Source organism: Vicugna pacos, chromosome 34 (assembly GCF_048564905.1).
Source record: "Vicugna pacos chromosome 34, VicPac4, whole genome shotgun sequence".
NCBI classification, from domain to species: domain Eukaryota; kingdom Metazoa; phylum Chordata; class Mammalia; order Artiodactyla; family Camelidae; genus Vicugna; species Vicugna pacos.
Window position 1 is genome coordinate 17,782,919 of NC_133020.1, and position 13,931 is coordinate 17,796,849.

At 53.8% G+C, this 13,931-nt stretch overlaps 1 protein-coding gene across 7 annotated transcripts; it reads left to right on the forward strand.

Moving 5' to 3' along the window:
• The first annotated feature begins 673 nt into the window (after positions 1-673).
• Positions 674-9,166, forward strand: LPAR5 (lysophosphatidic acid receptor 5). Of its 7 annotated transcripts, none has more exons than XR_012066957.1 (4): positions 674-1,059; positions 2,001-2,077; positions 4,888-5,034; positions 5,142-5,229. XR_012066957.1 is itself a non-coding variant. In XM_072954707.1 (4 exons), the coding sequence occupies exon 4, from the start codon at positions 7,740-7,742 to the stop codon at positions 8,859-8,861; it is 1,122 nt and encodes a 373-aa protein (XP_072810808.1). In that variant the 5' UTR covers positions 674-1,059; positions 2,001-2,077; positions 4,806-5,034; positions 7,518-7,739; the 3' UTR covers positions 8,862-9,166. The 7 variants fall into 7 exon arrangements, 6 of the variants coding, with proteins under 6 accessions (XP_072810808.1, XP_072810807.1, XP_072810810.1 ...); XM_072954707.1 differs by lacking the exon at positions 5,142-5,229 and adding an exon at positions 7,518-9,166 and having other exon boundaries at positions 4,806-5,034; XM_072954706.1 differs by lacking the exon at positions 5,142-5,229 and adding an exon at positions 7,518-9,166.
• Positions 9,167-13,931: the final 4,765 nt, after the last annotated feature.

The following is a 13,931-nucleotide window of genomic DNA, read 5'->3' on the forward strand; positions in this document are numbered from 1 at the left end:
AACCCCAGGGCTGTAGGGCAGAACTTGCACTTTTTAGGAGGGAGGAAACAACTGGGACTGGAGTTCAGGAAACCCTTGCTTTGATGTCCAGTAATGGGCCCTATGGTCCGAAGGCGGGGGGAGCTGCATTTGGACACCATGCGGGAGGTGTGACTCCAGCGTCAGCCTTTAATAGTCTGGGATCTCCCAAAACATGTTCTGGGGACACACGTGTGTGGGAAACTATACAGCATTTAAAAGAAAACGTTTATTACGGAAAAGTTCAAACATGCACAAACATAGACTAGTACGATACACCCCCAGGCACCCTTCACGCAGCTTCAATTATCAACACACAGTCAACCTTTAAATGGCACGTTGAAGGCTCTGAGAAGCCCTGTAAAAGGGAAACCGGTTCACGTGAGTGTCTCCCATTCTTAGTCAACCACCGCGTCCTTTCTCACCTACCATTCAAAGTTTGTTTTCTTGTTCTGAGCACAGACAACATGCCCGGCCCTGCTGTTACGGAGGACAAAGGGTTTAGCCCAGAGTACAGGGGCAAGGGGCTGTCGTCTGAGCCCTGCTTCCCGCCACTTGCCCACACACAACCATACACACCCACAGAGGGAGGGATAAGCCACATGTCCTAAGAGCAAAACTGCCTGCCAGAACCCAAGAGAGACAGACAGCCAAGGGGAACTGGGGAGGAGAACGAGAGGCTGGTGGGTTAGTCTTCTGGCATCGGTGGCTGGGTGTGTCAGCTGGCTTCCCGGAAGCTGCAGGGAGTTTTGAGCTATGAGTTGGGGCAGTCATTAGTCAACTAGAGTTGGGGCAAATCAAGTGCCATTATCTGCTGGGGCTTTTTCCCTGGCCAGGCTGCAGTGGCTACTCGGCACTGCTTCCTCTTCTCTCTCTCCCTGCCCCGCGTGGGGTTGGGTGAGTGCAGGGAGCTGGGATCTGCCCAGATCTGCTGAAGTGGGTGTGTTCCACTCACCCCGGAGCAGGTCCTACCAGCCCAGCCCAGCTCAGAGCAGGCAGCGGAAGCCGGCTTGAGGCAGCACAGAGCCACAGCGAGCACAGGTACCGGGCGTCCCTGGTGGGGTTGCACCTCACGGGGGGAAACAAGCGGCAGCACCCCTCCTTTAGAAATGGGGGCCGTGGGATGGGGTGGAGCCGAGAGGGGGCCTTGGGCCCTGGGAAACCTTTTTGAATAGAGTAAAACGCTCAAAGGGATGGCCTGGGGCAGGCAGAGCTGCTCAGACAGAGGGCGCGCCCTGGAGCTTGAAGCCCCCACACTGGGGCCTGTCAGGTCCTGGAGGCCCCAACCTCCCCTTCACGCATTAGGCCCCGACAGTCTCGCTGAACCCTGGTTCCTGGGCCACAGAGGGGGGCCCTGTGGGGATGGTTTCCAGCCCTTTCCCACTCTCAGATGAGATGATCCCCCACACCCGCTCACCCCGGGCCAGGCCTCTGCTGGATGACAATGAACTGATCTGATTAAACTCCAGGAGGGTTCAAGGCACGGAAGTGCTCTTACAGCCATCCTACCCAACTGTCCTCCCCTTCGCTGTGTTTGTGGGGGCCTCTCTGACAGGAAGGGGACCTCCCACTTGTGGGTCTTAAGTCCCTTCGGGGTGAGATAAAGTTGTAGCCAAAGAGGAGATGGAGGCAAGGACTTAGGGAAAGCAGAAACTTAATCCTCAAGCCTCATTCCCTGGCCACCCAGAGCCCCCAGAGCCCAGCCCCATCTACCTCTGTCTGATGCCCCCACAGCTCAGAAGCCTGCATGCCCAGCCCAGGGGGAAGAGGACAGCAGAGGCATGAGGGCTGGTGCATGGAGCACACTCAGTGTGGCCTGGGGTCAGGGCCAGGGCCACAAGGCTAAAGTCTCCAGGAGGTTTCTCTGAGGCAGCGGGACCCAGCCCAGTTCCAAAGCGAGGTCCAGCCAGCGCACAGAGCCGTGAGGGCCCACCCCAGCTGAACGTCTCTCTTGGCTGGGGTTTTGTGCCCTGGTTTTCCAGCTCCCGACAGCAGGGCGGAGGGACGTGAGCAGGTGGAGAGGTGACATCCACACATTGAGGAGACTGACTATTGAGCTGTAAGTCGCCTTTGCTTTCTGCCTTTTCCCAAAAAAATTATCTGGAGAGTTGAGGTGAGAAGACCCGAGGATGATGTTGGAAAGGCGAGGGGAGGCTGGAGCAGGAATCTGGGCTGGAGAAAGCGGGGCAGGCCTGGACCAGGGAGGAGTGGGGATGGAGAGAAGATAGGACACGTGTGCGGGGAAGAACATGACTCCTAGGGCAGGAGGCAGGCCATCCACTCACCCCAGTGACCTCGTACTTTCTCCACGCGACAGAGCCGGGACGAGGTAATGGGCGGGATTCATCTGTGTCCCCAGAGCAGCCCTGGACAGAGCTTTTCACAAAGCCTTCATTTTAGACTGCATTAAACTTCTGCTAGAGGCTCAGCACAGTTTGAATCAGTTTGGGGAGTCCGAACTCCCTCCCAGACTCTTAATTACACGTGTCTGTGGGGCCAGGTGCTTCCTCTTGTCGCTGCCGGAGCGCACGTTGTGTGGGGTGGGGGTGGGGTGGGGGCACGCTAACCAGCTCCTGGCCGCCAGAATCTAAAAGGAGGCTGGAGCTATTCTACAGCCGATCTTCTGAGGCTAGGAGTATGAGACCTGAGATTCCTGCTTTTCCAACTTCCTAAGGCTATGGATTCCTACAAAGAAGGGGTGAAGACAGCAAGGTCTTTGGTGAATGTGCGGTGGGGGTGGGGGGGGCAGCACATGGAGAGGGTGGCAGACAGGATGAAGGTGGACAGGAGGTGTCTTCCTCCCCTCCTGGCCTCCAGTACTGTCCCAAATCGCCCATCCCTTTCTGTCAGGCTCCCCTTTGCACTGTTGGTCAGGTGCCAGGAGGGTGGATACCACGGGCCGGTTGTGGGAGGAGAGAGAGGGAAAGATGATGATCCAGTCTCCTGTCCACATTTATACTCTCCTTCTCATTTCCGGCCAGTGCAGAGAAGAGCCCTGCCCCTCTGACTTATCTCAGCAAAGATGGTGCCCAGCCCAGCTCAGAAAGTATTGGGACAGGTCCCAGACACCCCAAGGACATAAGGAACCTGGGCCCCAGGTGTGCACGTGGGAAGCTGAAGGACAGAGACACCGGGTAGAGGAAAATGGCCACACAACCACTGGTGTGTGCGTGGTGTAGGGGGCCAGGATGTGGAAGGGGCAGTTTCCGGGGCCTTGGGGCCATGAGGCTGGGGTCTGTCTGTGGGCATCTGCATACATATGTGCCCCTGAAGCTGTCTGTCTGTCAGCCCAAGGATATTGCCCCTAAGATGGGGGCTGTGTCTGCCCTTCCTCTCCTGGCCGCGCAGTCTGCGCCTCTGTGCACACACATGTGTTATAGGCCATGTGGACGTGTCGGACTGCATGTGACCAGGGATCTTGCGTACGCACCCCGAGGGGGTACCGGCCCCTGGTGTGACCTTGCATGTGCACGTGTGCAGTGGCGGGCTCACGTGGCCACATCCGGGCGTGCTCAGGTTACTGGGCCTGTGTGGGCCTCTCGTCCCTCCTTCTCCCTAGTGGGATGAAGTCCCTGCTTTTCTCCGCTTTACACCCCAGACAACCTGACCTCTTGCTCGAGGCAGGATTGAGGCGAGGGCTGTGCTGCCCCTCCCTCATGCCTTGAGCCCTCCTTCCATTTCCTGTTTGCCTCCTTTTTGGCAGTTTTTCCCATTTTTGCCATCTGGCCTGGCATCTGCCTCCCACTGACGGGGAGCCCAGGGAAGCAAGCAGGTGGGGTGGGGACCAGGGCAGGGGCCTGGCAGCTCTCAACGCTCAGCTTGGGCCATTCTGTGCGAGTCTGTGGTAAAGGGGTGGTTTTTTGACAAATAAGCCCAAGGACTTCTCCCCTTTGGAATGGAGTCATGAAATGTCACCTTTTGCTCTCTGGAAGGATTCCTAGCTCTCTGCCTTCAGGTAGGCGCACCTAATACGTTTTGGCCTGTTTAACAGTGTAACTTTGTTGAGGAAAGACTTGGGATTCTTGGAAATTAAGTAGTCATTCACTCAGTCAGCCTCTACTATGTGCCCCTAGTTGTAAGACGCTATTGATTCTCCAAGTAATGGTTCAGAATGGTAAGTGTTACTGTAATCATGGAGTAAATTCTTATTGAAATTTTAATGCATGCTGTTCCCAAACAAGCCTTTTAAAAGGGACGCAGCCTTTCACTGAGTTATACATGTGGGCAAGATGGTCAGGAGTGTGAGAGGAGGTGGTTCACAGGCTTGCTCTCTTGCCTTCCGAGATGGCCCGCATTCTGCCTATAGAGTGTGTATTTGCCTTTACTTTAACGCCCACCTACCTCTCTAAATAAATACACTTTTGCTCAAAAAAAAAAAAAGTGGCTCGCTGACCGGAGTGATACAAGAAATATAACTAGATTACAGGCTGGGCAGACATGAGGGGAGGGCGGTCTCCTGCCAGTCGGCTAGTGGATCTCACAAGGGCCAGCTGAGTAGAGACTGAAGTGAATTTAGAAGTAAAGCAGTGGAAGGTGTGGCCCCCACCCCAGGACCTTACCATTTAGTTCAGGAAACAGAACAAATACACGTGACACAAACTGAGGAGTTCACAGCAGCAAAGTGAGGGCTTCGACAGGAAGGGGAAATCCTCAGGGGGGGCATATCTGTGTGTGTGTGAAAGGGAGATGAGTCTGTGTGACCAGGGAGAAAGAAGAAAGTAGGTTATTAGAAGTATATGTTTGAATTGGACAAAGGAGGAAGTAAAACAGTTCACCTCTGGGCACAGATTTCACACAGGCAGCTATAAAAGCTAGGTGCTCGGAACCACATCCAGCTCACAGCCACCCACCCACTCTTGTTGGAAGCAGCTTGGACTTTGGAGCTGGGACGTCCTGGGTTTGAGTCCTGACTTCACTCCTCACTGGCTGAGCTCAAGTGAAAATCAGGAGAAACACCTACCTGGAAGGGCTATAGGAAGGATCTGAGCTGGCGCACATGAAACACCCCGGGAGACGGTGAGTGATCAGTAAATGGCAGCTACTATTTTTCACTCAACATTTATTGAGGGAGCGGCTGGGGCTATGAAGATGAACAAATCACAGTCCACAGACCCTCCCCGCAGGGAGCTCACCGTCTAGCGGGAGGGGCAGACGGACAGCAGCCAATCACAGCACAGATGGCAACAAAGTGCCAGGAAAGCGCCGGCGAGGGCACTGCACCTGCCTGGTGGGAAGGGAGGGAGTCAGGAAAGGCATCGCAGAGTCCCAAGAAATGACTGAGTTTGCCACTTAGAGAATTCCAAGTTGAAGAAACAGCACGTGCAAAGGCAGAGTCCTGAAAACATAAGGTAGGTGCAAAATTATCACTAGTGTGGCGTGACTGGAGCAAAGGAGCATGGGAGGTGGGCATGAGTCAGGAAGAGAGGCTGGTGCTCCTTTTCAGCAAGCGTAAGCCTCATCTAGCATGATGCTCGTTGTCGAAATTGGTATTTTGAGGAGGAAATGTTTCTTCATTCCCTTTAACTGTTGTACTCTGCTTCTCCCAAGTCTTAAACTGCTGGAGTCATGGAGTTGGAGGGAAAACAAAGGCATGAATGACAACAAGGCTTGTTATAGTCAGGTTGACAACTTGGTTCCATGTAAGGGTTTAAGCAGTTCCTTTTGAAGGAGTACATTCAGTATCTTGGGATAACGGCTCAGGGTCTCCAGACAACTTCTGCCTCTAAGATGGCACGTGGACACCCATGTTCACAGCATCATTCCCAATAGCCAAAAAGTAGAAAAACCCAAGTAACCGTGGACAGATGATTGGATGAACAAAAAATGGTGTATATATAGGAATATATTATTAAGCCCTAAAAAAGACTATAATTCTGATACAAGCTACAACATGGATGAACTTGAAAACTTTATGCTAAGTGAAATAAGCCAGACAGAAAAGGACAGGTATTACATAGTTCCACTCAGATAAGCTCTCTAGAACAGGAAATCCACAGAGGCAGAAAGTAGAATGGAGCGTATGGGTGGGGAGGGGCAGTTATTTTTCTTTTGTTTTGTTTTGTTTTGTTTTGTGGGAGGAGGTAATTAGATTTTTGTTTTTTGAGTCCAACCCCCTAACCACTTGGCCATCACAGACAGCTGCTAGATTTTTTTTTTTTATGGTGGTACTGGGGACTGAACCCAGGACATCGTGCATGCTAGGCATGCACTCTACTACTGACCTACACACTCCTCCCCAGTTATTCTTTAATGGTTATAGAGTTGTTGTTTGGGATGATGCAAAACTTCTGGAACCAGTGACAATGGTTACACAACATTGCGATTGTATGTAATGCCACTGAATCGTACACTTAAAGATGGTTAGAATGGTAAATTTTAAGTTATGTATATTTTTTCACACACAAAATAGATGGCATCTGGAGGTCACGATGGATGGTGGCTTGTGTGACCTTATGGCATTACAGAAGTTGGGATCCTGAGACCAAGGGCTGTCTTCTGGCTGCTTTCCCTCTTGGCCACATCCTTTGCTGCCAGCTTTTGCCTGAGGACGGCAGTGGCTGTGGTCTGCTCTCTCCAGCAGTCTCCTTGGTGCCCATGATACTCATTACTAAACCACTACCTCCTCCCATCACAGAATCCCATCTGCAAAGCACCTGTGTCAGACTCTCCCGTTCAACGCTCAGGGCCTGGCAGGACTGTGCTGTGTGTGTGATCAGCCCATGGAAGCCCCGTTATATCTCATCTCCATTTTACAGCTGAAGAAACTGAGAGTTAGAGAGGTCAAACAATCCAGCTGAACCCAGGTCCCTCTGACCACAAACCCAGCCACACAGGAGCAATGGTGGAGGGGAGGCTGGGATTCTGTCCTGTACTCAGGAATTTGAACTTTATTCTTTAGATAATGGGGAATCAGCAGAGCAGGCTGGTGCCAGGGAAGCTGCTGTCACCGCATGACATAACACCTGTTTCCCTGTACTTTATTAGCTGGCTCCCTTCAATGGAATGGAAAGTAGGTGGGGCAAGGCCTTTATATTGTTCACCACTGTAAACATGCCTGGAACCTTCTAAAGTCTCAGGAAGCATTTGCAGAAGAAAGAAAAAGGGAGGGAGAGATATTAACAGATAATAACAGCAACCTAAGCACTTAACGTATATTATCTAATTTAATCTAAGGACCTCATGAAGTAGGGACCCCTCTTACTTTTTTTTTTCCCCCTAGGTAAGGAAAGCAAGGGGCAGAGAGATTAAGTCACTTTTCTGAGGACAAACGCTAGGCGAGTTGGCAAAACCTGGATTTAAACCTAGGCAAGTCTGACTCCAGGGCCTGGGCATTTAACACTGGGTCGTACAGCCCTTTGGCAGAAAAGCCAGAAGGAAGGCAGGGGAAAGATATGAAGCTGAGAAAAGACTCAGGAGGCCAGCCAGTTCAGCTAGATAAACATTTGTGTCTTTGGCCCTTCCTTGTACAATCCTGACTTTCGGCTTCCCTCCTATTCCAGGTCTCCATTGCCCATGAAGCTGTGACCAAAGGCATCCCACTCCTGGAGGCCGTCTGCCCTGCAGCCACAGCCCACACTCCCATGCCCTGCGTCGGCTTGCTCTGGGACTGTCTCTGCGCAGCCTCCAGGCCCCCGCCCTGGAGAATGGAGATGAACGCCTGGACAGGACGCTGGTGCGCCCCATGATGCCCCCAGCCTAGCTCCTCCTCGCACTTTGGCACGATGCTGGCCAACTCCTCGGCCAACACTTCTATCAATGACTCTGTTAACAAGTGCCCGGACCACCAGCCCATCCACCACCTGCACTTGGTGGTCTACAGCGTGGTGCTGGCCGCAGGGCTCCCCCTCAACGCGCTGGCCCTCTGGGTCTTCCTGCGCGCGCTGCGCGTGCACTCGGTGGTGAGCGTGTACATGTGCAACCTGGCGGCCAGTGACCTGCTCTTCACCCTCTCGCTGCCCTTGCGCCTCTCGTACTACGCGCGGCACTACTGGCCCTTCTCAGAACTCCTGTGCCAGTTAGCGGGGGCCGTCTTCCAGATGAACATGTACGGCAGCTGCATCTTCCTGACCCTCATCAACGTGGACCGCTACGCCGCCATCGTGCACCCACTGCGGCTGCGCCACCTGCGGCGACCCCGCGTGGCGCGGCTGCTCTGCCTGGGGGTCTGGGCGCTCATCCTGGTGTTCGCCGTGCCCACCGTCCTCGTGCACCGGCCCTCGTCCTGCACCCGCGACGACCATTCTGTGCGCCTGTGCTTCGAGAGCTTCAGCGACGAGCTGTGGAAGGGCAAGCTGCTGCCGCTCGTGCTGCTGGCCGAGGCGCTGGGCTTCCTGCTGCCCCTGGCGGCCGTCGTCTACTCGTCGGGCCGCGTCTTCTGGACGCTGGCGCGGCCCGACGCCACGCAGAGCCGGCGGCGGCGGAAGACGGTGCGCCTCCTGCTGGCCAACCTGGTCATCTTCCTGCTGTGCTTCGTGCCCTACAACGCCACGCTGGCCGTCTACGGGCTGCTGCGCGGCCACGTGGTGCTGGCCAGCCCAGAGGCCCGCAGCCGGGTGCGCCGGGTGCTCATGGTGCTGGTGCTGCTGGCCGGCGCCAACTGCGTGCTCGATCCGCTGGTGTACTACTTCAGCGCCGAGGGTTTCCGCAACACCCTGCGCGGCCTCAGCACTCCGCTCCGGGACAGGACCTTGGCCGCCAACGGGGCTCGGGGAGCGCTCGCCGAACCGTCCACTGAGACCTCGCACGCTACCACAACTGCCGCCGCCAGCCAGGGGCTGCTCGGGCCCTCCAACCCCAAGTCGTCCTTCCTCCAGTGCCAGGACCCCGAGGATTCGTCCCTCTGAACGCACGTCGTGCCAAAGCGCGGCCATCCCACTCCACTCCCGCGCCCCTCTCACTCGCAGACGTGCAGGGCGGTGGGTTGGGCACTTGGACTTCTGGGCGGCATCTCCAGCTCACAAATGCAGGAGAGAGCAAAGTGTGGGAACCAGGGACACAGGGAAGGAAGAACGCTGCTGGAAGTGTCTTTGAATCGGGGGTGAAGGTGAGCACGGAAGGACTCCTTCCCCAGTCCTTAGGAAGTGCTGCTATGAGCCTGCCAGTGCAGAGGGGGGAGACTGGATGCAGTGCCCTTGGCGGGGCATGAACACAGCGATGGCTGGTAGATGGAGCAGAAGACAGGTGTCGTGCATTTAGACGGACCGCAGCGGTCTTAGGGCCATGGGCGCCACCCACTCTATTGTCCACCCGGGCTCCCCCTGCCCAGCACTGAGGCATAATACGAAAGTGTATTGGATGCCCGCTGAAATGATTTCCTTCTTGTTTAGTGACTTTCAACATTTAGACCTGACACCCAACATGGGTTGTTGAGGGCAGGGCAAAACTGTAAGTTAGAGGGGTTTTTCCTCCAAGATTCTGGTCCCTGTTCCCCTTTCTAGGTCTTCCCTTCTTCCACCTCACCCCCCTTTCAAGATCACCTCCATTCTAGATCCTAAATTCTGTGTGTGTATGTCTCTGCTGCTTCATCTAGAATAAGTGGAACATTCTCTGTAATAGAGTAGCGGTTCTCAAACGTTTTGGTCTCAGATGCTTTTACACTCTTTAAAATGGAGAATTCCAAAGAGCTTTTGCTTGTTCTTTGTTCTTTTGACACTTAACCATGTTATAAATCAAAAAGAATACATTTTTAAAACAGAAATACATAATCACGCATCCCCCTAGCTGTGAGAGAAGCTGTGTCATCTGGCAAACTCCACTGTCTACTAGTGAGAGAATGAGAGAAGAGGACAAATGACATCTTAGTAATATTATGAAAACAACTTTGACCTCGTGGACTTCCTCAAAGAGTCCATCCCCCGTCACAGTGGGAAAGCCATACCTGTACTGTAGTATTAGAGCAGTGAGTGTGTAACTCCTTCCGAGGGCATTATACACATTGCTTTTAACTGCTGCCGGGAGAGGGATCCACAGATCAACTGCTAATTGTAGTCCTTAAGGCTTGGGGTTTTCTGAGGGGGGGGCAGCGGGGAGTGGGTAGGAGCTGCACACCCAATGGAACATTACACCTTGACTTCCTGGAACGGCAGCCGGAGATGGGAGTGGAACTAGTCACACAAACACTCAGGAGGAGGTGGGGGGCTTCTCTGGGCAGGGAAAAGGGAACTGTGCCACAGCCAGGCAAGAGTTTACCAGGACCAGACGTAACAGCGTGACGGATGGGAGGATAGGAATTGGCTGGCTGCTTGTGGCAAGCTGGAGGTCAGGGAACTGGAAGTCTGGTCTATGGGCCACCTACTGTTTCCTTCCCTCTTTAGCAGAGTCGGGGCTGAGAGGGATGGCAGGACTGGCTCTATGACATCTTGAGACCCTGACGTCAGTGAGGGAGTTGGTGCTATGCATGTGTTCTGCATGCTTTTCTGTCCTTATGCCTCTCAGTGCTATATGTTTCTGTGTGTGTGTGTGTGTGTGTGTGTGTGTGAGAGAGAGAGAGAGAGAGAGAGAGAAAGAGACAGTGTCAAAGTGTTCCCGGGTGTGTCTCTGTTTTAGTTGGGACTAAGCCTTTTGTGTGTCTTGATGTGATCGCTCCAGATGGTGATTTACAGGGGGAAAATGACCCCTGGTGGCCAAACCAGAGAACTGACCCAGATTCCTCAGTGATGGCAGTGAAGTCGGGCCCTCCTCCATCTGGCCGGAGGTTAGAGTCCTCGCCTCCTGCTGATCTAGAAGAGGCCTGGTGGTTAGCACCTGCTCCATCTTCCTCCATCCTTAGGGTTCAGGACCTACGCCCTTCCAGCCCTGGGAACGCCAAAAGTCATCATAGTCCAAAGTCTCAGCACTTTGCCCTATCTGAACAAGACAGAACACAATTTTAAAAAACTACTTAAGTATTTTTATATGCAGATATGTGAATAAATCCCAAAGTAGTTAAAAGTCACATAGCAAGTATCTTCTAACATACTATACAATTTACTATTTATTTATTACAAATTTTGTGGTTTATTGTCTGTGTCCCCCCACCCTCAGGTAGAATGTAAGCTCCCTGAGGGCAGGGATTTTTGTTTAGTTGCTTCTCTGATGTATCCCCAGCATCTAGAACAGCACCCGGCATAAAAGAAGTACTTAATAAATGTTTGTGGAGTGACGAATGGTTGAATCTTGCTGTGAAGTAGTTTACTATCTTGTGGGGACCACAGAACAAGTCAATAATAATTATCATTCAAGACGGAAGATGTGAGAATGCAGGATAAGGGGCTGGCAGTTAATTTAGTGGGCAATGGGAAGTCCCTGGAGGTTCTGGAGTGAGGTTTTGCCCACCCTGACACACTGTGTTGGATACACTGTAGGGAAATGGTGTGGGGGAGTCTAAGGGGAAAGAAAGACTGCTCAGAGAGCTGTTAAGTTAGTCCAGGAGAAGCGTGCCCACGGCCAGTGGAGGCAGATGGAAATGAGTTTTCTCCAGTGTGGAATCTCCACTCTTCAAGCTCTGGTGCCCTGCTCCCCGACATTCAGTATATCCAAAGGGTTTCCATCAAGAGCTTAAAGAGGCAAGCATGGATTAAGTAGACGTTGCAGGCAGAGGAGAAATAAACAGAATGCGACACCATTGGAGGTTTAAGAAAGCCTGTGGCCACTGCCACTTCCACAGGAACCCCCAACTAATGGGCAGCCAGTGTGACAGATGCAAGATGTGGGAAATCGAGAGCCCTCAGCCCAGGTCCTGGAGTTACGTCTTTTAAGGTTTAGGAAAATCCAAAGGAGAAAAATGAGAAAATCTTAGAGGGAGAAGGGCATTAAGTTGTAAAACACTTTCTATGCCAAGACCTCAATTTGGTGCTTAAAATGCATATCCTTCTGAGTCAGGGATGATGATTCTCCCCATTTTACAGGTGAAACATCCTGGAGAAGCTGAGGTCTTAAGGCCACACAGCCAGGAAGTAGTACAGTATCTGTTTGGCTCCCAAACTCCTTCTCTGTGCAGTACGTCTCCTCTTCCTCTACTGCCCACCTTCTCAGCCTCCCTGCCTTCCTTTCTCCTCCTTCCCTCCTCATGTAGGCCACCCCACCTCAACTGCCTCTCTCATCCCAAGTCTGCTGTGTCATCTTGGCCCCACCTTGGCAGTTTTTCCTTGGTGCTCCTAACCCACTCACCCTACAGGACACCTGCCCTATCCACCTGCTTCAGCCTCTGTGGAGGACCCAGTGCTGCTGTGTGAGCGCCGAGAACTGGGCTCACTGTGTTCCAATGGTGTTGGGCCCTAAAACACATCCCATCGAGGGCTCAGAAGGGAGTGGCTCGTGGGTGGCACCCAAGGCAGGATGGCTCAGCCTTCATGCAGTGCAGTCAGTCAGCCATGACTCCCCTCCCCGACCTGGGATGTACCCAATATCTCCAAGACAGCACTCTTGATTGTCCACCAGCTAAACCAAAGAGGACACCTCCCTCGGTTCTCCTCAAAGTCCGCCTCCTCTGTAGGATGGTCCCGCCCCGTGGTGAGAGTAGTTGGGGGAAGAGTGACAATCCCTGGCCATAAGATAAAACAAACTGAGGAGAACCAGGGTGTACCAGAGGTGAGGGGTACCGAGGTGGCAGAGGTGCTTAGCCCGGGGCCATCCTGAGGGAAATCCCTGCGGGGTTGCCATCTGGGGTCCCCAGGAAGAAATGGGGAGGGGGAGGTTAATCTCACACGGAGCCCCCCTTTTCTATTCTTTCAGGAGATCCTAGGAACAAGGGAGGCTTTATCCTTTCCTGGGCAGCACTGAAAATACTGAAAAGTGAAGTTTCTCCTAGGAGCTTGGGGAATCCCAAAGGCTCTCAGAACTTTGCAACCAAAGAAACCTGGGTACTAATTTCAGCTCTCGCTTCTTGGCAATGTGACCTTAGAAGCTATTTAACCTCTCTGAGCCTCTATTTTCTTCTCTGCGAAATGGGGATCATGATACCTACTTACTAGGTTGTAGTGAGGGTCAATGAAGTCACCTTTGAAAGGCACCTGAGAGGCAGCCCATAAGGGGGAGCTCTCTTTCCACCAGGGTGTGGGGATGAGGTGCCTTTGGGAAAGTCTGTTTGTGATGCCCAAGGGGACTGTTCTGAGACAGCAAGGGCTCCAGGTGAATCCTCACCCAGGCAGAGCTCGGCCAGCAGTCAGAACCAGGGCCAGGGATGGGTGAGCAAGGCAGGCTGGGCCAGCTTCCATGGTGTCAAGGAGACAGTTTTCAGGGGCAGTGACTGGCCTGTCGCCCTCTGGGGACACTCTCTCCCCATCGGCCCCGCTGCCCACCCCACAGACAGAGGAGTGGGTGGGAAAGTGTCTGAAGGGGAGAGGAGAAGGGGCATGGGATGAAGAACCAAGCACGGGAGAAAGGGCAAGAGAGGAGGCTGGAGGGGAAGTGAGGGCCCAGGCAGGCACAGGGTGGGGCCGGGAGAGGGGCCCAGGGCAGGAGGGCGGGACACAGCCTGGGAGGGAGAGCGCCGAAGAGGGAGGAGGGAGGGACAGGGAGCGAGACCGGCAGCGCTGACACAGCCTCGATGTGTGGAACGGGCTGGGGTTTGGCCCACAGGTCAGGCGTCTGGCAGTATTATGGGATGGAGAGGCCTTAGGAGACAGGGAGAGTATTATGGGCTGGAACAGCCTTAGGAGACTGGGGAATATTATGGGCTGGTGAGGCCCGGCTCCAACTGGAGGCGGGAGGAAGGGGTGCGGGGCGGGAAGGGGGGGTGGTGGTGGAAGGGAATATTATGGGCTGGAGGCCTCCTGCGACCAGAGGCAAGAGTATTATGGGCTGGCAAGGCCTTCGGTGGCCAGAGGGGGGAGCAGCGGGGGATGGCACCGGCTGCATGTGACTGAGGGGGGGCCAAGTTGGGGGGGGTGGCGAGTAGGGGGTGGGGAGCATATTATGGGATAGCTCTTTGTACC

Coding starts and splice junctions, on each gene's coding strand:
- LPAR5 (XM_072954707.1), top strand. CDS start 7,740: ATGCTGGCCAACTCCTCGGCCAACACTTCTATCAATGACTCTGTTAAC.